Source organism: Sylvia atricapilla, chromosome 20 (assembly GCF_009819655.1).
Source record: "Sylvia atricapilla isolate bSylAtr1 chromosome 20, bSylAtr1.pri, whole genome shotgun sequence".
NCBI classification, from domain to species: domain Eukaryota; kingdom Metazoa; phylum Chordata; class Aves; order Passeriformes; family Sylviidae; genus Sylvia; species Sylvia atricapilla.
Genome location: NC_089159.1, coordinates 11,179,613 through 11,205,392, shown reverse-complemented (window position 1 = coordinate 11,205,392; position 25,780 = coordinate 11,179,613). Strand labels below are relative to the sequence as shown.

General features: G+C 39.1%; 2 protein-coding genes across 4 annotated transcripts in view; one reads left to right on the top strand and one right to left on the bottom strand.

The window, feature by feature from the left end:
* The first annotated feature begins 1,846 nt into the window (after nt 1-1,846).
* Nucleotides 1,847-9,683, top strand: PIMREG (PICALM interacting mitotic regulator). Of its 3 annotated transcripts, none has more exons than XM_066333647.1 (6): nt 1,847-1,984; nt 2,497-2,575; nt 2,951-3,270; nt 4,136-4,467; nt 5,229-5,324; nt 7,372-9,683. In XM_066333647.1, the coding sequence occupies exons 3-6, from the start codon at nt 2,980-2,982 to the stop codon at nt 7,496-7,498; spliced, it is 846 nt and encodes a 281-aa protein (XP_066189744.1). In that variant the 5' UTR covers nt 1,847-1,984; nt 2,497-2,575; nt 2,951-2,979; the 3' UTR covers nt 7,499-9,683. The 3 variants fall into 3 exon arrangements, with proteins under 3 accessions (XP_066189744.1, XP_066189745.1, XP_066189743.1); XM_066333648.1 differs by adding an exon at nt 6,135-6,181 and having other exon boundaries at nt 2,497-3,270; nt 7,372-7,459; XM_066333646.1 differs by having other exon boundaries at nt 2,497-3,270.
* Nucleotides 9,684-14,414: 4,731 nt separating this feature from the next.
* The window catches only part of PITPNM3 (PITPNM family member 3), a 51,502-nt gene continuing 40,136 nt past the window's right edge, over nt 14,415-25,780 (bottom strand). The window contains exons 11-20 of the mRNA XM_066333645.1: nt 24,414-24,584; nt 23,154-23,348; nt 22,254-22,402; nt 20,515-20,631; nt 19,757-19,873; nt 18,415-18,563; nt 17,270-17,419; nt 16,240-16,423; nt 15,723-15,851; nt 14,415-15,334 (exon numbers count right to left, since the gene is read on the bottom strand). Coding sequence (XP_066189742.1) covers nt 15,026-15,334; nt 15,723-15,851; nt 16,240-16,423; nt 17,270-17,419; nt 18,415-18,563; nt 19,757-19,873; nt 20,515-20,631; nt 22,254-22,402; nt 23,154-23,348; nt 24,414-24,584 — 1,670 coding nt within the window. The 3' untranslated portion in view covers nt 14,415-15,025. The remainder of the gene's footprint in view (nt 15,335-15,722; nt 15,852-16,239; nt 16,424-17,269; nt 17,420-18,414; nt 18,564-19,756; nt 19,874-20,514; nt 20,632-22,253; nt 22,403-23,153; nt 23,349-24,413; nt 24,585-25,780) is intronic.

Sequence of the window (25,780 nt, the reverse complement as noted above, 5' to 3'; positions counted from 1 at the left end):
GAGCAATCACAGTACAAGCACAGGATACATGTTTTAACTTTTTGGCCTTCAGTCTCGCCAAACAGTGAAATGGTATCAACTGCTGCTACAGCAGTCACACCCTCTAAGAAACTTTTGGTTAGCATCAGCTGCAATTAATTGATCATGGTTTGTGGCCTGATGCCTGATGTTTAAAAGTACTCAGTTCTTTGGGCTGTATACATTTGAACAGGGCCTTCAGTGCAAAATTAGCCCTAATAACTTTTCACAGACTTCTGAGGTACCATTCCATGATGATTAGTACCCTGCCTTAGATTAGGGCTGGATAAAAATGTTGAAATGGATGGAAACAAGAAGTGCACCGTAAGAAGAAAAAGAAAATATGCAGATCCCTTAGAGTCTGTTTACAACTACAAGGCTCAGATATTTCAATTTTAATTCTATAAAAAGGCATGAAAGGACAGGCTGATAGCACATTTAAGCTTCAGTCTGCTGTTTGTCTTCTCGCCTACAGTTCTTATGGCATACAGAATCTCTCTGCCTGTACACAATACTCTTTTCAGTTAGCACCGTTTCTATTCTTAGGGATTCCTCTGCCCACTCTTGCCATTCGAAGTGCCAATCCACATCCCCAGCTCTCAAGATAACCCTTAGAAACTGAGCATGTGGTCTGATTACGACCCAACTCTCTCTTGTTTTTGTACCTCCGAGAAGAGCTCTTTGTTTTGCAGAACTATTAGTCACTTAAAGCTCTTCTCGGGGGTACTAAAATCCAAGCCAAGTCTTAAAATATGGTGGCTGAAGCTACAGTTAGATAGTGAGAAGAACCTGAAACTTTTGCTACAGAGATTGAGGGTGGGGAGGACACAAGGGAAGAGGTCTAACACTTCAGCTACCTGGAAGCCCTGAAGTCAAGGGACAGAAAAAAGCAGAACAGGATATAGGGCTGCAATACACAGAAACACATCTGTTAATAAAGGATGTTTATTACACTACAGTCATAATTTTTAGTGTGTGAATACAAAGGGGTACAAACGTCATTACACAGAACTTTTTGAAACCAGAGTTCTTATGAATTGGTAAAAAGTATGTTTGTTCCTAAGCCAGTGTTGAGATTCAAGAGGTATCCTGCAGTGTTACTGAGGTGGCTTCCCCATCACTACAAGCCAAGTCTTAACTAAGGAGGTGTTCTAGGTGTCAGCTCTGAGTTTAACTTGGCAGGGGAGAGACAAGTCTTTGGAGAAAAACAGATGCTACTACAGTTCTTTCTAGAGCAATTTTTTTTTTTTTTTTTTTTTTGAGGCAGAAGTCATTTAAAGATAAGTGAATGCTTTGCATATCTTGTTTGACACTCGGGTAAAGAAAAAAACCCCTAAAACAAATAAAAACAAAATCCCTCCACCGCTGAACACGTATGTCCTTTACCCTCGGCCCCCTTTGCTGCCCGACTTGCTTCAAAGGGCATCCCGGATGGTTTACGATCCCACACACGTAATTAGCTGTCTAGCTGTCTCCTCCAGCAAGAGCTGCAGAAGCCCGTGGAGTAAAAGCAAACAAACAAACGCCTTCTTAGACTTTGAACGATAATTACCAGAAGTAACAGGAGCTGTGGCCTGGATACGCAAGTGAACAACCTAGCCTGAGTGCTTTTACTACTCCAGCTGGCGGGGATCTGTGGGCCCAGGTCCGCAAAGGCGCCGGGGCCGCGGGCGGGGCGCAGCGCAGCCCCTGCGGTTGTGCCGCTGGGCCCGGCGCATTCCCCTCAGCCGCGGCACGGGCCGCCCCCGTCACCCGCAGCTGCTCCGCGCGCGCCGAGCCGAGTAACGGCAGCCGCGCGTGCGCGGGGCCCAACCAATCGTGGCGGGCGGCAGCGGCGGCGACGCCAATCTGAGGGCTCGCAGCGGGCGGCGCGGCGTTCAAACGCTGTGGCGGCGCTCCAAGCGGCTGCTGCAGGGCGGTGGCAGCTCCGTTCCGATCCGAGTCTCGGTCCTCTCCGGCGTGCTGAGTGAGTACTGCCCCGAGCAGCTGGCAGAGCGGCTCGGTCGCGGCCCGCTTTTTCCGAGGCCCTCTCCTCCTTCGCGGCACTTTTCGCTCTTGTTTCTACCGTCCCTGTGGGCGCAATAACGGCGCCAGCTGGACCTGCCCAGTGCCACGGTGTCCCGTTACCCTAATGTGGCCGCACTGCTCATCTGCCACGGTTGTCGGTGGGGAGCACGGCCAGTGCCAGCAGAGCGGAGTCCCTGAGGCGAGAGCGGCTCGGACGAGGCCTGGGCGTATGCAGGGGCCTCCAGGAGAGATAGAGCACCGTGCTGTGCAATACCCGTTTGATAACAGATCACTGTAACCGTAGGACAGCAGCGGCTGTCTTGGGTCATTTCAACTGAATCGTATTTGCTAGCATGTGAAAATCAAGAACTGACAGTGTTCATGTACATATGTTAAATTGTCACATAGAAAACTAGCATTTTAGCCCTTCCCACAAAAGTCTTCTGCCAATAATAATCCTATTTTTTTCAGGACGTATGTATCTACAATCATTACTGTGACTGAAGCAGAAACCTTCAGCTAACAAGTGCGGCAGGAGACGATAGCAACTGTAAGTTGCTGCAAGTGTAAACTTGTCTCACAGTGGAAGGTTGTTTTGATTAAAGAAGGCAAGACTTTGGTATATCAGATCATGATCTGAGACACAAACAAGCATATCCACTCATAGAGCATTCTACCTCTCAAACTAGAGTCTTACAGTGGAATTCCATTACCAGGCTTCTTTGTGGACCTGCACAAACCTAAACAGCTGTAGAAATCAACCCTGTTCTCTTTCAGGACTCCAAGAAAAAGTCTACTCAGCTCTGGTTTTCTTCTTTCAGGCAAGTGTAACCAAATATATTGTGTTACAATTTCCATTTATCTTTTTTTACACTGCTTTGTACCTTGTTCTGCCTAAGCCTTGCTCTCATTTTGATTGTTTTAGAGATAAAGTTGACCAAGAACTGGAACGAGATGGCATCTGTGATCCAAAATGTCAAAGCAAAAGTGGCTTGGCGGAAACACGAGCTCCTAGCTGACCTCAGTGAGAATGAGAGCCCTGTGCCTGACAAATTCAAGACAAGAGCCTCTCTGAGTTCTCTCAATACCATTCGCATGTCTTTAAGGAAACGGGTACCATTAAAGCGAGTAGAGCTGTATTTTCATAAAACCCCAAATATGGAAAGTCTGGAACCAAGACAGAGGTGCCAAACTCTTCAGACTATTAAAAGAACAGCAAAATATGCTTTTGGAACAGTGTCCCAGGTATTTTGCCTTTGCAGTGGAACATAGATAAGAGTTTAGTTTTTGCTTCAACTCCAGTACTAAGGATTCTGAATTCTGTACTGAATGCTGTATTCCAGACACTCCATTCCCACACACTTGCACAACTTAGTTGTTGTCTCATAGCTACTAACTTTTACAATATTTTACATCTTTTCCTAAAGTATAGACTTGATATACTTTATATAATAAAGTATAAATATATAAATTTGCTTTATATATAAAGCAAATTTATGTATCTGGCAGAACACAGAGGAAGGTGAAAATATTTTATTTTATTATGAAATAAGAGTTTTTCCTCTACTGTATTTAATCATATATGGCAGAGCAGCCTTCACACAGAGGAAGCTGAGATTGCCATTGCTTGCAAAGAATTGTTACTGAGGAATGTGTAGCACTTCGCATATTTTTTTTTCTTTTATTTATTCTCTTGTACCCATACTAGTAACTAGCATGTTCTGCATTACAGTTAATCTTAATTTAGACTGACAAAACCTGCTACAAGGTAGCAGGGTAGCAGATGCAAGCTTGCATTTCCCTTTCTTGGAGAGCTCTAATTTGTAAATGCATGAGTTTGGTGTTGGGGAGCCTGACTTTTTCCAGCAGAAGAGCAGCAGGAGCTTTGTTCCAGTGCCTGCTCTGGAGTCCTTGATGAGTGCCAAGGGTTGGGGAAGCAAGCAAATCCTACAGTGCGAATGAGTACAGATGTTGAGATGCCTTCATGTTAGTTGAAACCTGATATGAGAATGGAAGCTAGGAATTCTGCCCAAATATTCCTAGTCTTCCTGGTCCCAAACTCAAGGCTAATTGAGTTCATTTAGCCTAACATGTCTAATGCTTCTTTCAGAAATTACAGAAGTCTTGCCAAAGCCCAGTACGCTCAATAGTGGCCTTTCCAGCTGAATCCATCAGCAGAAACTATGCAACTAGTTCTACCAAAAAAAGAAGTGCTACACCTCGAACACCTTGCTGTAAGAATGTTACTCCAGCAGCCAGTTCCAAAGGCACTCCAAGGTCCAGCAGAAGGGCCTTGCTTGGGCCAACAAGGGAGTCAGAACTTCAAGAATGGAGGGATTTCTCATCCGGGCTTGGTAAGAATGCTCTCTCTCTCCGGAGATCCAGAAGAGCAGCAGCACTGAAGAGCCCTTATTCATCACCTGCTCCTTCCAGCAGAAAGATGTAAGTTACATTTTTCTGTAACCTCACCCCCTTTTTTTTTTAATTTTTTTTTATTATTATTATTACTCTGATTAGAGTATCTGGTAAAGTGAAGGGCAAGGTATGAAGTTTTCTATCCTATTCCCCTGAAGGTGCTGCTTGAATAGCTAAGAAAGTAGATCCAGCTCTCTGATAGACAGGGACTGCTCTGCATAAAGCTGAAACATAAAAAGTAATTTTTTCCTAGAGATACCTGAGTTCTTTTCTGGTGCCTTTTGGGTAAAGGAAAATGCTCTGTATGTATCTCACTCCAACTTAATTACACCTTTTCTGAAGCTGCTATTTGTATTGTAAAAATATCAGGAATATTTTTACAGGAATATCAGAACGCTTATGCTGAGTTCTTACAGAACGTACAGAGTTTCCTGCCTCAAAGAACTAACACAAATGAGATCAAGGGTTGTGAGCCAGGGAAATACTGAATAATGTGCACATAGGTTTTTCTTTTGGTCAAAGTTACAACAAAGGTTAAGGCTAGAAGTTGAATCCAAGCCTTGTGAATCTGAATCCTGTGTCTGAATTGGAAGATAGCTGTTTGAGGGATGATTTGAGATGTGAAGCAGTTGACCAGTGGAATTAAGGGCATAATTGCCACTGCCCTAAACTTCTCTGGGTAAAGCCTAGAGGTAACCAGAGTGGTACTGCAGGGATGGAGGGTTGAGTAGTGTCACCTAGTCAGCCTGTCCTGTTTTGATCCTTAGCACTGACCATTCTGTTTGCAGAGAGTTTGACTATGAGTTGGGACTGGTCTCCTCAGGGATTTGCCAATTGAAGCGTATCTCCCAAGCATTCAGTGATGCCATTGTGAAAGAGGAGAGGTAAATATTGCTCAGTGTCCCTCAACTTTTCGCACAGCTTACCTGCCATCTGAACACAGCCAATTGAAGGCTAAGTAGTCCCTGTAACTCAGGATGAGGAATAGTTGCAGAACTTTTTCACATGTAATGTAATATACCCATTTTTTTCTTTAAGATACCTGGGAAGATTAAATCTGCAGTTGGATTTGCAGCTTCTAAAACCTGGCAAATGCTCTCCTTATCTTCAGCTTCCTTGTTGTGGAAGTCAGATTTTTAGCAGAAAGAGCCTATCTTTGACCTTGTGTGAGAACAGTATCTCCCTGACTCTTGTCTAAAAGAAGTGCCAGTCCAGGCGGGGGGAGGAGGTGGGAAAATTCCAGTGTACTGGCACAGTCACTGATGTCTGCACATCTATAAAAAATGCTTTTATTAGGTAGCGTTAACAGTCCCAGATGAAAAAAGCCTCTTATAAAATACCTTTGTTAATCCACAAGGTGGTAGGCTGTTGTATTGGTGAAGGTTATGTCATTCTGAATTAGACGTATTAAGAAAGTAAAAATTAAAGGTCAGAAATCTTGTCACAGGGTGATTAGAACACTTAATGTCAAGCATTCAATAACTAAATGTCAAGCACCTCAAATTCTCTAGAGAGTTTAGCATCAAGTACTTACCTACAAAGAGGTAAGAGCTTAACATTGCAGATAATTGCAAAAATTTGTACCAATGGGAGCGTGTCTAGATAACAATAGATTAAAGCTTGAATCAAGTTAATTTTATCGTATCTACTGAAAGTTCACTAAATCTCACTCGTAATATTCTCCCATCTGCTAGTGATATGACAGTTTGTCTCATTCGTAACTGAAGATAGTAGCAACCAGGTAAAGTAGTTGTTTGCTTATCTTGCCTATGCCTGCATGCATCTGGGGGGAGAAAACCTGCTGTTTAGAGAGAGGCTAATTATCTCATACTGCTTTAAGGCCGTATTATGTAGAACCACAGGGTTCTTCCTTCATGTTCACTGTGGCCGTCTGCTACAGCAGGTTATTGTGCAGTTGTATAACTTCATGTCTAAGTTGCGGATTAGTGAGTCCTTGTGGGTTCACGATGATGCTCCTATACAAACATCAGCTTTTCTCACCCCAGACCAAAAAATTACTGGTACTAATATTTTTGTCACTCCAGTTCTCACTGGTTACTAATGATCACAAAGCATGAAAGAACCAACCATTATCCTGAGCCATCTGATATTACAGCCTTTCTTTTCCACCCCTCAAATTTTCATAGCGGTTGAGTTCATGGTATCACAATTAACAGCAGCTCATAACTGTATTGGTGGCATTTTTCAAATAGCAGTTGTACCTCAATGGATGTGACACAACTATCTTCTTCAGCCATTATGTTGGAAGGGTTCTTTTTGTTAAAGGGAAAACTTCACCCTGAATACTATGTTCTAGTTCAGCAATGAAGATAGATGCAAGACACTCTGCTCTAACTCTTCAAGAAAAGTGAGAGCAGACTCAAATGCTGGACTGATGCTTTCAGCAGTGATCTATACTGCTTCCACAATTTGGCCCAGTATTCCTGCATGTGTGGAGATGCATACAATGTGTTCTCTTACTGCCTAGTTGCCTACTGGAATAATTGTGAAATGAACTTTTTTGGAGGTGCCTTTAGTCTTGCATGAGATTTTCTGTTCTGGTATCCAACTGCCATGAGTTTTAATGTTAGCGCTCCCTTTTCATTTTTTTCATGACGAAGCAAACCTTGATCTCAAATGATTGTTTTCAACTCCACGTATTGTTCTAATGTTTTGCATTTTAATGAATTAGATTATATCACAAGAAACGCTCCTGTTGATAGTTAAAATATTGTCGTACTTAATTTGTGTATTGCCATTTATGTTCACTGAAGGTAAAATATTTTCTTGATAGTGTTTAGAACAGTTACACAGTGGAAGTGTACCGGGCCTCTACCTTTCTCCCATCTGTTTTCCAGCAATTTGTGACAACCAGTTTATTAACTCTAGTGACTTCATGCTGGTAATGGTAGTCCTGTTGTTTTTCTGCAGGCAACTAGCAATAGCAAACTACTACTATCTAATGGCACAAAACTCACAGTCTGTACATCAATCCCTGAAACCCTCTCAAGCTATCAGAAGGCAAGCAAAGAAACTTCGTCAAGCACTTGGTACATAGACAGAGATGGCTGTAACAGTTTTTTCATGTTTCCAAGTTTATGGGCACATATAAAGGAGAGGTCTTTATAGCACCTGAAAGGCTGCACTCTATACACTTAAATGAGCCATTACAGGTTTTTGGTTGTGGTGTTTTGTTTTGGTTTTTTGTTTGTTGGGTTTTCTTGGGGTTTTGTTGGTGTTGTTTTGTTGGGCTGGTGTTGTTTTGTTGGGCTGGTGTTGTTTTGTTGGGCTGGTGTTGTTTTGTTGGGCTGGTGTTGTTTTGTTGGTTTGGTTTGCTTTTTTGTTTTGGTTTTGATGAAGCAGCTCAGGACTTCCCTTGCTTTCTCTTTTCAAGTAGAGAAGCAAAATGGTACCAACCACAGTGTATTATCTCCCGCTGACATGAGCAGACTGTCTTGAAACTGACTTTCATGAGGCAGTAAATACTTAGAAACTGATGCTGAACTGGCCAGTAAAAATCACCAAAGGAAGGGCTTATGACAGTTTTATGAAGAGTAATCCTATGTAAGAGTAATGTTTAAACTGGTATCCAGCAGCCATGAGATTTAGCATAACTACTTTCCATGTGAAAAAGGTTGGTCTATTATTTTGAAAGCCTAACTTGATTTGTGTTTTTTTTTTTCTTATTAGCAAACTAAAAGTTATTCATCACGTTAGCCGGAAGTTAATAAAAGAGTAGTGGCTTCTTTGACTTCTAAGCAAAACTGCCATTCCAAAGCAACAGCTGCTGTGGAGTCACTCATGCCACAAGAACAGAGCTGTATTAGGACTCTTGCTTTGTGGCCTTAAGGATTAGCCTAACTAATCCTATCTTAGGTAGTTTGGTTCCAGACAAATCAGCACCTTGTAATTTCTTACTGCTGCTTTAGATAGCATCTTGGCAGTTGAGTTAAACATTGCTTTTGTGCTGCATCTGTCTTTTAGCTATACATGGAAATTAGTTACTACAATTAATGTAACCTCTTGCAACAACTGTTATTAGCTAATATCACAGTGGAAATATTATATACGTAAGTATATATATATTTTTATAGATAACACATATATATATAAGTATGTAAGTATGTATACTTTTGATATAATTTGATATCTAGATCTTGCTTCTAATTACTTAAAAACCCATTCATTTGACAAGCCCTTTTTAGTAGGTCATTCAGTGTAACAAAGTTTAGTATTACAAACTAAAGCAAAGATTTCTCGAGATTTTACAATTCAACAGTTCAACAGCAAGGCTGTTTTCCATGGTAAGCTTTGGGCTGGCTTCTCTGATTATGTTCACTCTAAAATGAACCTTCAAATGAAAGACTGATTTCGGAAACTTTGCTCTACTTGGTAACTTTTAAGATGCGCATGTGACCATTGTTACTAAAATGTTAATGGTATCAGGTATAAATATGAAAAGTATTCAGTTATGATTTATGTATAAGTACTGATTTTAAACTTGCTCACAATTATGGTTTTCTTGTGAAACAAAACCATTTTAAAACATTGAAATGGTTAATAATGCCTGGAAACATGAAAGCAACCCTGCCAGCCAGAAGAATTCTAGACTTTCAGATGACTGAGAATTTTAGCTTATGTTATTTCTTAATGAAGTGTTTGTGTGCATGTTGTGGGCTGCTTTTTAGAGTTTTTTAACAATTTTTCTATATGAAGTATAGTAAAGTATAGTATCTCAAAGTTATTCTTTGCATGTCCTGAAACTACTTCTATAAAGCTTTCACAAAGATGTTGTCTTATTAGTGAAATGCCGCCTTCTGTGACTTTTGAAAAAGGAAGGAGGGTTGGCGGGTTTTGAAAAGTTGACCTCCAATCTAAGTATTATTTCAGATAGATCAAACAACCTCTATTTATAATGTTTCCACCAGCTACTTGGACGTGTACAATCAATTTATTTTGGTAAATTACTGGTAAAAAAAAATCGGTGACACTGTTTGTTTAAAGGCAAGGAAGGTTTTATTTAATTTGCTAATCTGTTTTAAGATCTTAAAAACCAGCTCACATCAAAATCTATAGCAGTTGTAGAAATCTTACTCCTTATTTCACATTAAGAAATTCATTATTGTACATTTTTGAATCTTTACAAGGCAGCCATAAGAAATATAAACATTTGTCACCAGATAGAACCTTCTCACTGACAATAGTTAAAAGTATGCACTTAATAAAACTATAGACTGAAAGAACACCTATAATTTCAAGTTTCCTCGTGTGAATTCAGTTGTAAGGGGACTGTCCCTTTTCCCCCCCACAAATAGAAAAACAAGCTATGCATAAGACTTGGGGTTCTGTGAGAGGACTGCCATTCTGGGCTGTACACCAGTCATCGCGGAATAACCCTGCCTTTCAAACTTGCTATCCAGAAATCATGTTTCAATGTTGCAACCTCTGGTATACCATCTCCCAGCATATCATACTATACCTGCCTCTCTCTTTTCCCCGCCTAAGCTCTATACATCCATACAAATGAAATGTCAAATTTATCTTTCCCAACTCCCCAAAATTCCATTTCAAGGATAGCTCACTGAGATTAATATAAGTACACGATAAACTGTATTAATCCCTGTCTGTTGGGCTTGACCTAAAATCAGTGAAAGAGCCAATATACGACTTCAATTCCAGAATCCATGGCACAGGATTCTAGCTATTACAGCCCTTATTTCTGCATAGTGGATCTTTTCATCCAGAAAAATGTGTTATTACTTCCATTTTTATGGGGGTTCTGAATTTAGGCTCATCTGTAGCAACATAAAGTTACCTCGAGTGAATAAACATCATGGAAGCCTTAATTACCTGGATAAACCCACAATTTCTGCTTAAGCTTTGAACACAGACCATGAGGAATCATATTACTCTTAGAGAAGCTGATAAAGTAGGCTGGAAAGTTTTGTGTTTATAGGAATTCTATCCTGTACCAGCTCTAGATGAGGAAGAAAGTGGCCTGCATGCCTGACATGAACAATTCAATGCAGAGATCTTGAGTTCAGATGCCACATATCTATCTCTAATCAGAAAAATTATGAAATTGTGGTGCATAATCCTCATCTCTCCATTATCAAGCCAACGAGTTTACCAAAAAGATACCCATTCTCCAACTATCTAGTCCTATGACGATGTACTCACCTTTCTGCAGCCTAGATGGTGACGGGGAAAAAAAAAAACTAGGGAAAATGCTACTTAAGTAACAACTGTTGGACCTACAATTTTAAAATGTAAAAATACCTACTGGTTTCAGGTATTTTAAATGCTTATAAAAAATGCTTTTAGCAAATTTAAAACAGAAAATTATATAGAAAGAAGGGAAATTCTTTTCCCTTTTTAAATTTATTCCATGAAGGACAGGATGATACTATAGATCTAACTATTGAGGATTTGTTAAATAACCCATTAGTAGTGTCCTGGATAAAGAAAGACTGCAATGTATAAACAGGACAACTTGTTCAGTAGCAATGGCAAACAAAATAGTTGGGCTTCTGGAAAAAAGCCATTGTCCTGCATAGACCAGGGTTTGTCTTTTTTTTTTCTCTAGTTTACTGACAGTTCCACTTGTATATAACCAGTGAAAGTTTTAGCTGTTTGGAAGTGACTTCCCTTGGTGCTAGTGGAAAAAGTGAAGAAATCTGTATAAATTAAGACCAGTTTAATGTAAACAAAAATGACAGCTCTCATGAACCCCAATGAATAAAGATTACCAGTACTTTGTTATTTTTACACCTAACAGAATTTTATGCTGAAGAGATACAAACCATGCCACAAAACTAAACAGGACTACTTTGATCAAGCAAAAAATCTATTCCAAGAGCACTAGTGTATGCAAACAAAAATGTTCTTCGAAATAAACAGATTTGGATTAACATCACTAATCAATTCTGCAATCTATACAATGATATCTTGTTCCAAAGCTACCTAGACAAGAAAACTGAACAGATAGCCACTGTTGCTGTGTTTGAGTTGATTTTGTTCTTTTTTTAATGTATATTGGTTACAAATTTGCTGTGAAAGCAGAACCAAAACTTAAGTGTCTTCCAGTAGCTATACACATATACACACAGACAAAACCAAAACACCACAACTGTGAAGGTGTGTTTTCACAATATCTCAAATAGCTCTACCACTGCTATTAATCACAGCCATTTTTTACAGTAATTTAAAATGGATCCATATCAACAGGACAAATAAGTAAATGCTTCCAACTGTGGCTTACTTGTACTGTAGCCTTAGTACCCACTGGACAAACAATGCTGCATTTTACAGTTTCATTTATGCTCCTCCATTCAGCACATTAAAAGCATGTGCTTTTCTGTTACATACTGGAGGCACTAAACAACTCATGGTGCTGAAACAAGGGATGAGTCTAATAAATGCTCTGTGAGCACACCTACCTGACTTTTCTGTCCCTTTTGCTTCCGTGTATGCTAAAAACACTTTCATAGTCTGTATAATTTAAGTGCTGACTGCACAGAAACTGCAGCAATGAGGAGTTGCAATCAAGAATAAAATGACTAGGGTCAAACTTGCCCTCAGTGAATGGCCTGCCTAGAGAACTGATATTCCACAAAAACACAAGTAGAACTTAAATCCAATTGCAAGCTGAATGCCCATGAATGACTGGAGGCAGTTTCATGTGGACAAAGCGTGTAACTAAAATGCCTGTATCACTGTTTTGCCAAAGTACACAGCTGGAGTGTGTGATCACAAGATAAACCATTCTAGCCATGAGCAATCAGCAGTGCTGGAGTTATGCAAATGCCACATAAGCTCTCATAAAATTGTATGAAAACAAAGTTAGGGAGAATATTTTCAGCTTGATTTTAATACCATGTGTAGAAACTTTGAAATCGTTACCACACTAAATCATGCACACACACACATACACACACACATACACACACACATAAACTTGTTTTACTGCTATTAGCTCCTAATATTCTTAAGGGAAGCCAGCACAATGACTACTGTAAAGGTGACCCAGCTAGTAATAGAAATACACGAAATCAGAGTCTTCATGACATGGAACCCTGTAAAATGACATTGTCTCCAAGAGTAAAAGACAACCCTTTATAACCTAGATGATTTTTCTAACTTGTACTCAGACACTATTTCCTTCAATACAGTCACAGAATTACTCACAGATCCCTCTTTTGAAGGGAAGTAGACCTTTCTACTACAGCAACATAAAAAAATAGGATTTCAAGTCTCTTGGGGGATAGAGGTAGATGGCTAAAGCAACAGTAGCTTTGAACAGGAATAGTGATTACAGTCAGGAGACACGCTACACAACATCCAGTGCTTAAAAAGAACTTTTTGAGCAGTCAATATTTTAGACCCCTCAGCAAACTTAAAATTTTCCTCGTAAGTTCCTCTCTCACAGGCCTTGGATTCCCATGCCTATTTAAAACTAATGCAGGAGCATGTTAACAGTAAATTCACCAGAAGGAGATGGAGGCCAGTGTACCCATGCAACCTCTTCCTAGTCCAAAGCAGAGAATAAATGGATTACGTGATTAGAATTAATACATGCAGTGGGTTGAGACAGAACATGGAATAATTCCTCCAATTTCAGGGGTTCAAGAACTATGATACTACTGGGAAAGCATTTGTAAATGTAAAGACTGTTTCAATGAAGTTTGCACACAATCTTTCATTTAGCTTTTGTAGCAAAGAGCACAAAACCCTAGCCCCTTGTAATGCATTTACCTGCTCCCAAAGACTGTTTGCTACCAAACTTTTTACATCTTTCCTTAATCTTCAGCAGAGATTACCCCTTCCCTGAAAGGAAGCCTTAGGAAAGAAAAAAACAACTACTGATGTGCCAGAGATATTTCAGGAAGTTTGAAATAGGTAACTGACAGTCTTACCAAGTAATGTCTGAAACTATTAATCAAAGATCTCCACTTACAAATTATTTTGCTGCATCTTAAGACAAAAGCTACACTCCTATGCCCTTCCAAAAGCCCACTTGAAACTTCAGCCTTAACAGGGAGTATAGATTTACTTTACTTCTGCACTGTCTTAACAGTTTTCCATTGCATTTCTTGTTTTACATGTTAATTTTCAAAGTCATTATCCAACTTGGTGAAACTCTTTCTGGTCTAGCAAAACCTGAAAGGGGGATGGAGAGGCACAACACCGTCTCCACCCCAATTCCCTGAAATAAAAAACAAACAACAAACCTGAAAAAGGAATGTCCTTTTGACTTCAAGCTTTCTCAGTGTCAACAGTATGTTTTTAACCCTAAAAAAAAGGGGGGGGTTTATGTGCACTTGTAACTTCATTGCAGGTTTTAAAACATGTGTCAGTTTAGTCATTAAAGTTTGCCTGATGAATTTCCATGGAAGTATATGCATGAAGAATCTGCAAACTGCCACTATGTTAAAGTAACTATAATGCTTTAGAAATATTACTACTTAGGGAAAATGTCTCACATTTTACCACTAGTAAGTTCATTAAGAGATCAGAGAGCAATTTAAATCCGTAGAAAAATGTCTATTTGGCACTTGCATTGTCGCATGTCCACTCTTTGAAGCACAAATACTGTACGTCTGAATGCTACAGATTGTCTTAATACAGCAGTTGCTGTGAAATAGGAGAAGGTAAACAATTGATCAATTTACTTACTTTTTTTTTTCCTTCTAGTATAAAGATTCTAGTTAGAACAATTTAAAAAATAATTGCTCTGAAGTTTGCAGATCCCTTAGTAAAACGGTTCCTTTTAACTTGCCCTCTCAGGATCTGACTCTTGGACTGAGATCACCAGAGCCATCTTCTTTGGAGTAGTCCACACATTTTTGCACAGTCACCATGTTCCACAAACAATGCGATCTTTGTACAGTTGCACACTACTTTGTTTACAACAACACTAACTGTGTTCAAGCTGGCAGACACATTTATCTTTAACATGAAGTTTTGTTTGTGAAGTCAAGTTCTCTCATTTATTTGTCCAGCACCTCACACAAACATGAGTGCCCATGTTGGAGTCTGCTGACCAACAGTGTAGGCTGAAAGGAAACCTTGGGTTTAAGGCACCCAGAAAGCATCTTGTACAAGTCCTAACCACCTGTTATAGTAGCTCGCACTGCTGCTTCCCTTTATCACTTTTATTGAAAAGTGAAGTGAAAACAGACATGACTACTTAATGTTTAAAGTGTAAATCTTCTCTGTAACCTACAGGACCTACCCTTTATAACTGCTTTGGGTGCAGTGAATAAGCTGATACCACAATCTGTCTGAGTAAAATCACTATCTTTTCCTCTTATTGCACGTTATATCTGTTCCAAAAAAATAACCTCTTGCTATTATGATAAAAGTGATAGTTTTAGATTGTTTTAAACTCCCCCAATAAACATGATAAGAGGAAGAGACTGGGAGTGCCCCACTTGGTGTAAGAAGGCAGATTTCAGCACAGGGAAGACTCCAAGATACAAATTCCTGTCTACTTCTCTTAGTTTGGAACTGCCTAAATACTATCTTTGAGGCATGCCTAACAAGTTTAATGGGGGTGCACCCAAGATCTACATTCCCAATCCTCCTAGGGAACAGATTCAAATTTGTGAACTCCACCTCGAACCCAAGCAATGGAAGGCAAATGCCTGTCGTGATCTTTGTCTGATTCAGGCTGGCTCTGAGCACGCTCTGGCTTGGGGTTCAAAGAAGGCGGGTCAGGCTGCTGCACAGACATAGTCCTGCGGAGGTGGTTTCTCTTGCGCAAAAACTCAGGTTGTGAGTGGAGGCCAAAGCTGCCTTTTCTCAAGATCATCCGAGAGTTGTTCTTTTTGGGTCGTGAATGGAGACTGAACTCCAGTGAGGCCAAGTGGGCTGCATAACCTTCACTGAGGAACTGAAATAGGAAGGAAAGAAAGGGAATGACAAATTATTGCTGCCTTGACCAATGAATGCTATGAGGAATTAAGTTTGGAACACTGGCGTCCCAGTTAGACATCTACAGAATACTAATACGCCTTTCCCCTCACTGTTTTTTCAAGTCATGCATTCCATTTTATCATTCAAAAATATATAATGCATGCACTTGTAGATACAACTTACAATCACTTGATTCTCTTTACTATTATTCAGCCTTTTAGAAAATGCCTCATTTCTAACCCAAACTGCCTTTCCTTGAAACACTGTTGCTGCTTTGTGTATGTGTGAGTTTGCACATGCAGTCACTTGCATGCATTTTCTTCTCTTCCCTAGGACTTCCTGATTGAATAGCAAGAGTTACTTACTTGACACTGTGCCTGGTATTTCTTTGTGGATCGTCCAACTATGTAGATCTGGGACGGTGACAGAGCCAAGACACTGTACACAGAAATATCCTTCATGGAACCATATGCGGCACAGATTTTGATGTGGCACTGAAACAAACATTACTTCCAAAGTGAACGCACTATTGAACACCATGCATCTACAAGGCTGGTGCTTGATTTGCAATAAAGCAGCATATGAGTTCACTGTTAATTTCAATCTGTAAACCACAGAAAGCTAAATTGGTCTGCCTGCATGTGAACAAGAACTACAGCTATGCACACAGAAAAGAACAAGCAGTTCATTTACTTATTTTTCGTGACTGGAGGTCACTTTGGATGTTTTATCAGGGTTGTTTTATTATTGTTGCTCTTTAAAAAGTGAGAAAACAAATGAGGAATGGCAAAAAGACTTTGTGATGTTCAGAAAGAAGGAAGATCTCTACTGAATGGCATTCTCTGAAAAGAGGTTTTAAGTCTATAAATAGGTTTCTAGTACCTCTTGTATGAGATTCCGGAGAAAAATGGTCTTTTGTCGCAGTGGGTCATGAACAAGTCCATCTGAGAAGAAGATCATCCCTTGTGGAAAATTGTGTTGAGACAACCACGAAACCACACGCTGTTTTTGCATATCTGGACGGCCGGTTATATAGATAATCAGATACCCCAGGTCCTGCCAATGCCTGTCAGAAGAAGCAGTTAAATTACATGTGTGTAGAAAGAGAAACAACATTTACAGGTCAGGTCAGCATCTTTTCTCAGACCAGTTAGAAATCAGATGTTATCCTTCAACAAGAGGAAAGGAGCATGCCTAAATTTCTGCTCCAATCAAGAAACTAAGTAATAATGTCTACACCTGGGGGGGGGGGGTGGGGGGTGGAGGGGGTGGAGGAAAGCAAGAGACATTCTTATACAAAATATTATAAAAACTATGAGAGCCGTTTAAAAACACACTTAGAATAAACCTTGCAACACATCAGGTACTGCTACTTTTGAAACCTTCAATGAAATTTCCTGCCGTTTCAACTATAAGGAATGGAAACCCTTGAAAACTGACATTTCTATATTCCCATGCAAGTTCCAAAATGAGAACTGCCTTTTCCCATTCAGTGCAACATTAACAGACCTGCAAAAATGGATTTAAAGACCTTATAATTTTTTCTCCAAAAAACATTTTTGCATTCCTGGCACCTGATAATTCTGAAGTACAAATATGTTCTTATTTGAAATTAGTGAAACACAAAATACATATGGAATCATTATTCATTCACTGCACACACTTCAAGACCATATTCCTAAGAAGCAACTTTTTATCTTTAGGCAACTTAAACTACAAATTTCAATGTAATCCACAGCATTCTTACATTGCTCTGAAATTCAGGCAGATGTACCGTGCAAGAAAATACAGAAATGTATCTGCAGTGGATCTTGGCCCTTAGAAAATCACTGTCTTTAGTATAACAACCCTTTTCCTTCCTACTGTGTTCAAGCAGAAAGTCAGAGATTTGAAGTGTTCAAACCTCATTTACCTGACAACATCAACAGCCCCTGCTCGGACTTTGGGGTCACTTCCCATAATTGAAACACTTGCTGCAAAGGAACCATCAATGCTGAACACAACACATTCCATTCCTCGGGGCAGTACAGTCAGGTAACTTGCAGCACTGCTCTGGTCCCCTCTGGAGAGTCAAAGCAATAAATTCATTTAAAAAGCAGAATGTCAGAATATGCCTTCTGCACATTTTATTTCAGACTTGAAATTAGATCTATCTGGACCTACAGCTTTAAAGATCACTGTCAAATATAGCTTCTGATTTCAGTCTTACGTGGGACAATTAAAATTTACACTTTAAGGAAACAGTCTTCCAAAGAGAGATTTGGAAACAGCTCTTAATAAGAAATCACATACGTACAAATAACTAAAAGAATTAGAAAAAAACCCTGTGACCCAGCTTGAAGTACTCCAGCTACTACTCAAACTTTCTCCATAAGCTTAACAGTTGGTAACATGAGCATTAGCCAACCTCTATCCTTGAAAATTACAGTGAGAATGCTAGTTGAGAAAAGTAAAAAAACAAGAGCAAAAGCAGCAACCAACCAACCAAAACCAGACAACCAAAAAACAATGTGGTCATATACCACTCTTCTTGTGGAAAGACATGTGAAAAACATTTCCTTATGATATATTTTCCTAAGAGAACTAGATGTTAAAAAATTGATAAATGACAAGGAAAACCAAAGCTTTCCCCATTCCTCATGTTCCCTAAAACCTGTAATCTAGAGACCATGTTCATGTCTGGTGATGAAGATTCTTACAGTATGTGCTCACAGCCTAATGAACAGACAGGATAATTAATTCTGTTCCTCTTTAAACCTTCTGCACTCTAAAGCTTCATTTTTGAATATAATGTTATTTATGTATCAGTAACTCTACTCTCTTGAATTGATTGCCTTTTTTATTAAACGCAGGTAAAACATTTTCTCCTCCTCAAGTAGCACTACATAGGATTGCAAGCTGACTTTGGACTTTGTTAACTGGTGGACAAAAATACATTCTATTTCAGCTAAATTCACCTCCCAAGTAGGGATTCAAATGAAGCTTTTATGCAGTTTTGAAGTTCCTTCCTGATCACAACAACCCATCACAGCTTTAGTTCCAGCTTGGAGTTATTACCTGACCACCATTTTGATGGGATACACACCAACTCTCAGTCTCTTCTGTTCAGGTATATTGTAGGATATTCGTCCACTGCTGTTGGATATCTCCGTGTCAAAATACACCCACCTACCCGAAGATGGCTCAGTCATTATGAAGATATCCACCTGCAAAATCAATGAAACAGTAGTCTTAGTGTGATAATCAACAAAATACCCCCTATTTACAAGGCCTGCCAAGCCTAGATAATATTATTATCTACAACCATGGCGGGTAGTAAAAACTTACAAGGAATTTTAAAGAAACTTCATGACTCAGTAAGAACTTCAAAGAAAGTCCTCTCAATAAGCAAATGCTTCCTAACATATAATACAAGAGTTTATTGCTTTCATGATTTATTGCCTTCATAATTTAAAGCCCTGATCTTAGCACTGTATGTGTCAAACATAGGTATAGAGGTCAGAAATTTGGGAGGAACCCTAAATTAGGAAAAAGACAATTTTATCTTGCATGGCTATATCACCTTCTCGTACACTAAACCAACTAAATTTCATCTGGTAATTGAGATGAACTCTTTCTCAAATCATAACCTTGCCTACAACCAAATCGCTTCAAATTATCAAAAATTTCATCAATGTGGTTTTCTTCAACTGAAATATTTAATCAAAATTAACATAAAGGATATTAAATACTTTGCTGGACCTGAACCAGCTCCTGAGTGAAGCCTCCATGCTTCAGTTATCCCCTCACCTCAGCAGCATTGCTCTCTTAATTTACACAGAAACTCTTACAATCTCAGTGAATATGAAAAAATGTGTTCACTTGATGCTTGGCTTTGTTAGCTGTAGGCCTGACTTTGGCAGGCAGCTTTAGGAATGACAGTTTCAATTGTGTCACATTACCAGTAATTTCTAAAACTAATCCTTACTTGTCCATGTGTAAGATACAGCAGCCACCTAGCCTCTAGAATGTCTATTCTTTTATCTAGTTGTTTTACCTGGATAGGGTGATACATTACTTTCTTTTAGTGCTTTGTCAACTACTATTAAATTCTTTTTCCTTCTTCCTTGAAAGTTAATTGTCTCCAGTAGGTGGTACAGCTGGATGGCAGGTTTAGAAACCACTGCACAGCACACTCACCACTAACCAAAGGAGATAGCTATAATCAGGTAAGAGAGATGAGAGCTCAGAAAAAGATCAGCTATCAGAAAAGCCACTTTAGAGCATATTTTTGCTGAAGCAGTAGGGGGCTAGTGACATATTCCTCCTCACTGTAAGGCTTTTTCTGACACTGTACATGGGTACTACATTCAACAACTGTTTCCAGTAAAACTAAGAAAATTGATTACTTGGACTTCACCTTTTCACCTGTTAAAGCCACCATGTCCAGAGGTCCATACATAAAGCGCCCAACTAGTACCTGAGGACCATCTTCTGCTGCAATGACATCATTAGCTCGGTGATTAGCAGTCACATTCTGAAATAAGAGCAGAAGATGGGAAGGGTGCTGTTTGTTTTTGTCACGAGGCTGCTGTTTCTATTTCGGTATAAACAGGGACACAGAAAAACAGTCCTGGACAGTGTATCTGAGATATATCAAGTGCACTGCATTCTCATTTCAGCTGGAGTCTGATTTCCACTAATGCTGGGTTCCTGAATAGACTTTCTAGAGAGAGTGCTCAAGACAATCAAATAAGAGAGAACATTTAAGGGATAGCAAATTCTTTTTCACTTCAAGTGGTGCCATAGAGCCACATCACTAGGTGCAGGGCACATGCATTTTAACTGACTTAGCACCAAGAAGAACGAAGGTAATATTTTTGCTTGGCTTATGGATTTGTCTAGCATAAAATAAACCTCTTTGCATAATGGAAACTCAGGCCTATCTGTTATTTAAAGAAAGAAATACACTTTCTCCCAACATGAAGTGATAAACCAAGACGAAATTGCTTGTATTCCCTAACCACTAATCTGTCTGCCTCTGGATTAAGTTAGCAGTTTTCAGCTCTTTAGTGATATTCAGTTATGTAAACTCTTACTTGGGGAGATTAAACTCCATTTAAATTTCTGCCAAACCCATGTTCCATAGCTGCCATATAAATTCAGAGTTCAACTTACCCTCAGTTTGACATGTGTCCTTTTGCGTAGCCATTTTTCTCGTGGATTGGATGGACTTAGTGTTTCTGGATCCAGGTTGCCATTTTCCTTGAAATTTACATTTTCATACCTCATCACCTGAAATTATATTAGTATTTTAATAGTGTGTGGCCTGGAGAGTCCTGATACTTGGCAAAGAAAGAGAAATTACACTGCTTCCCCTTTTGAGTGACACTGCAGAGCCAAAAGCGCAATGGAAGTAGAGAGAGTTGAAGTCATATGTTCATATTAACTGTACGGACAAAGAAACTGCTTTCACTCTGTTGGCCAACACTTAATCTCAAATACTTATTGAAGAACTTTTTCATTCACAACACAGCCTGCACATTCCTCCAGAGAAAATGGTGAAAACATTAGGATGGTATTAAGTGATAGTCATGTTTTCTTGATTATGGTCTGCAAAGTCAGTAAAGCAGCTTAAAACCACAGAAGCATTTTTAGAAGTCCTTTATGTGGCAGACATCAGACTCCTGACTTCACTCGTATTGATCTTCTACCATCTACTCAGAGAGAATGCTTCTTATCCCTTTTGGGTATTACTACTCCAGTAGGTGATAGGCAGGTACCCACAAGTACCCACCGAAGTCCAATCTGTAAACATCCAGTAGCCTATTTCGTCATACACATTCTTACAATCTATCATACACTTACCAAGAAACTTGCAAGTCCAACTCAGATTTCAGGACACAACCCACAGAATTCAGAATCTGGGTGTGGGTGATGCCACATTTCAACTGAAACCAGAAGCCCTGTCTCACTGAAATCTGTGGGTTGTACCTGCAATCATAAATAGCTATTTTGAATGAGAAATAGATCAGCAAATTTTTCAAGTTGAACAGCTGGTTTTCTGTGCTGAAGTTTTACACTTTCAGTGCTCTTGCTAGAAGAGTGGTCTAGAACCATTTTAAAAGGTGTCTTATATGAAGTCCCTTGAGTAAAATCATGCTGCTATCAGAGTCAGCAAAGCAGCTGGCTTGCAACCAATCACAGTAATGTAGAGAAGTAAGCATGGTTTTTAAGAAATTGGCATAAATTCTATTCACTAGAGGTAATTTCAGGCAATATATGCATCCCCAGGGCATTCAGGAGCCATTAGTCTTAATCTTAACCCCCCAACAAAGGCAGAAGGTCCAGACTGTACTGGAACTAACCAGCCCTTTATGTAATACTGTAAGCTTACAAACTGCTTTATAGACATGTTCTAAATGCTTGAAAGATTTACTAAATTCTAAAAGCTCTAACGCATATACAAGGCTAGGAAAGTCTCCTGTAAAGGAGAGACTCAAATTTCTCACTGAAGCAGTACTTTCAGACTGGTTTACTATCAGATGCACGCTAGTAATTTGATACTTAATAGGGAGATACATAATTATGTAAGGGTGGAGATAGCCTATTCCTTCAAAAACAGCACAAAATCAATATATAATACAGGTTTAGACTAATCTGGGCCATGGGAGGGGTGAGGCATGCATAAAGGTGCAATATTACCAGTCACAAAGTCAGCAGTGCTAATGGTAGACTCATCGTCCCCTTTACCTCCCCAAAAAATCCAGATGTTTCACTCCTACATGCACTTGTATGCGATGCATCCACTGTTAGCCATCTAACTGACCTAAAGATTGAAAGACTGACCCTTGGAAAATGCAATTAACAACCACAAGGTTATCTGTTGCAAAGAAAAAAAAATAAAAATCAATTACCTGTCTTAAGATGAAGGCCACAACGTCTGTTGATTCCCAGTAGCTGGCATGAAAGAGATGTGGGAGGGCCACCGTTGGAAAGGCTGTCAGCACATCTGGACAATACAAGGCATAATCTATTCGTTTTGTTCCCCACCACTTTGCAGTAACTACAAAAAATGAAACAAAATAGTATCATATTTCTATATCAATAAATTTCTTGCTGTCTTCATTTTTAAGCTAGAAAATGGAATAAAGTCTTCTGCTTTCTTAATCTTGATATTTTGAGTCTGTTAAAGGTATCTATCATTCACAAAAGTACTGTTTTTACTGACTGCATCATCACGTAACTGCCTGTCATCTAAAGAGTTCTTCTGGGTCCAAGTTTTGGGAAGCAGAAATCATCTCAGCATGATCCCTACTGCTTTCTGGTCCACAGAAACTGTTCAGTGAGAGATTAGTACTGTTATGATCATGTTATAGGGTAAGAATTTCAAATGTCTCCCAAACAGTGAAGCAAACATTGAGACAGATATATAGATACATATAAATATACACACATATATGACTATAGTCCGTAGCAGGCCAATATAATGTTTTATAGCACTTTGAATTATGAGTAACAAATCTTATCTACCTATACTGCTTCATGCCTGTAACATGACAATAAAACTCTTGTGGCTATTTATCAGTGGCACCTTAATATAAAACTCTGACTTCTTTTCTATTACTTTTATTTATCTAATTGCAAATAGAAAAGGATTATAATTTGTGTTATGTAAAATTACAGAAGATTGGGCTATTCTCATTCTTCCCAAATTCCAAGCAGATATCTTTTCATAATCAACTTTTTCACAGAAAGAATGTGAAGGAAAAGGCTGCTGCCATATCCAATAGCACATGGCACCAGGCTTCACTCACTGTCAGTGAGGCATGCTGATGGCAAGCTTTCAGCTGACCCAGAGTTTTCACTGTTCGTGCTGCCCAAGCTCAACTTTCTTGTTTTCCCTTGCAGTTGATTAGATGTATTTGGAGATCCAGGGCTCTCCAGAGAGAAATGTATGTTCAAAGAGCTATTCTCAAGGAACAAACTGCTGTGATTGTGGAGAACATCACCTGCAGGTTACAAAAATGAAAACAACATTAAAAAAAAGAGGATGCGCACCATCCTTTTTGAAACTAGCTTTTGAAATAGTGTGTATATTTTGTTTGTTTATTCATTCATTTATTTTTAAATACAGGGCCAATGAGTGTTTTCATCAATAATATCACATTTAATGCCCATGGATGAAACTTCCTCCCTATGGAGTGAGAATAGCATGACTACACGGAGAAAGTACACACCCTACTGCCATGAACGTGCAATGGCAGCTGGGTGCTTTTGGCCAGGATCTTCCAAACTGGATAGTGATCCTGGGATGCTATTTTACTTCACACTCAACCTTATTCATTTAAAAGTCATTCTGTGAGAAGAACTACATAGCCCTGGGAGTCTGTGATACTCCTCTGGCCCTCTTTCTGAAATAAGCAAAATGTCCTTCCTTGCATAACGTGACAATTGAGAGATACTTTATGCCAATATGATTTTACCTTATTTTCTATAAAGTCAATGAAGCACGACTCCTTCTACTAGAACCTTTCTCATCTCCCCCTTCCTCTTTCTTCCCCAGAAATCAATCTATTTCTGTCTTTTCCCCCTGGATTCAAATCTCTATTACCAACATAACTATTGTTTAGTAACCCATCCAGGAGAAGAGTGATCAAGACTGCTTAGTGGTCTGATTTGTCTTAGTAGATACCTACAACAAACCAACCACAAGTGGCCAAAAAAAAGAACATGCAAAAATCTAGGGAAAGGTCAACGAATTGTAAAAAATAAATTGTTTTAAACAATAGTCAAAGACATGGAATTTTCTAAGCGACACTTCTTAACACTTCTAACTAGAACAGTGGTATCGCTTTCCAACTCCTCTTTAACACAACTAGTATCACAAACCTCATGCATAAGAATAACTTTTTTTCTTAGTAATCTTCTTTGCTTCCACACTTGTGAAGTATGTCTGTGCTACTCAGTCCCAGATGACTTGTTTTTAGCATATTGCTATTTCAAATTCTCTTGAGCTGTGAGAGAACACTTAAGAGAACAACAGGCAATGAGACTCATTAAAACAGGCACTGTACCTAACTGGTGAGACCTTCCATCCCCTAGTGGGTATCTCTGGTACCGTGGGACACTGAATGGAGGAAGAAGATGGAATCTTTTCTCCAGCAATGGTTCAAGTCTGCAGGCAGAAGGGTCAGCAGAGTGAAAGAAGCTGTACACTTGACTGCAGGCTGGTCGGACCTGGCATACTTGGATGAGAATAAGACAGAGAGAGAGACATCAGTATTGCTGCTTTACAATTTTCAAGAGGTCTGTACAGAAACATAGTAATTATGGTCTTTTGCAAACCCCAGATTGGGACACATCTGGCCAAAAGAAACTTAACTGAATTGTTTCCTATTTCATATGTAAAGAACACTCCACTACACAGGAGTTTACAGAGACATCACAATCTGAGATGCAGGCACATAAGAAATGTGAAGAGCAGCAGAAAAGAAAAAAATGGAAGCAAGAAAGGAAAAAGAATTTAAAAATCTTGTAAACGTATTATCAGGCATTATAGCTGTGATGCTCAGCACTTCAAATATTTACTAGCAAAATGGTCTGCTGGGCTTGTGACATCCAGAGGACTTAAACCTAGAGGACAGGAGAACCTTCCCTTATATTATAAAAATTGATTCTAACAAAACAAATAAATAAATATATCTGAATTTAACTTGTCACATTATCAGGTAGCTTTCTACCTTTCATTTCAGTAAAAAAGGCACCTGACTCTTCTCAACTAATTTCCAACTGTCTGAATGATAGGTTTCAATTTGTCTGTTTTCCTCTCAACTGTATCACAATTATCACTTTAAAATAGGATTCTTTCATCATATGCACCTCTAAAGACTAATTATGCTTCAAGTAGACACTGCTCACCTTACAATGTGTTTGAAATGCCCATCAGTTGAGCTGCTCTCAAAGCATACTCCTTTGCAGGATACCAGAGGAAGGATGGAAGTGAGAGCTAATTTGAAGAAAATAGTTTAAAATACTAGTAATTAACATGAAATTTTCCTGTCAAATTGTCTGGAGGGTAGCAGAGCAGAGACTGGGGAAAGGACTACTGGCTAGGAAAAAAAAAACCTTGGAGTTCTGCATTGTTGTCTCTTCCTCATTACTACAACAGATTTTCTCCCTCACCTAAAAAATAAATGCAAAATTTCCTATAAAGATACTGTGCTATCCAATGCTCATACCATGCAAATAGAGAAAGCATGTGCTGCTGAATAATTAAAGGTAAACTTTTAACTGAAAAACCTAAAAAATCCAGATGCTTTAGAAACAAAACTAAAAAAAATCTGATCTGATCATTAGGTCTGTTATTAGAGAGGAAGAATGGCTCACAAGTAGCACACCTGAGGGCCAAATCCACCTGTGAAGCCAGACATGAACAAGAGGT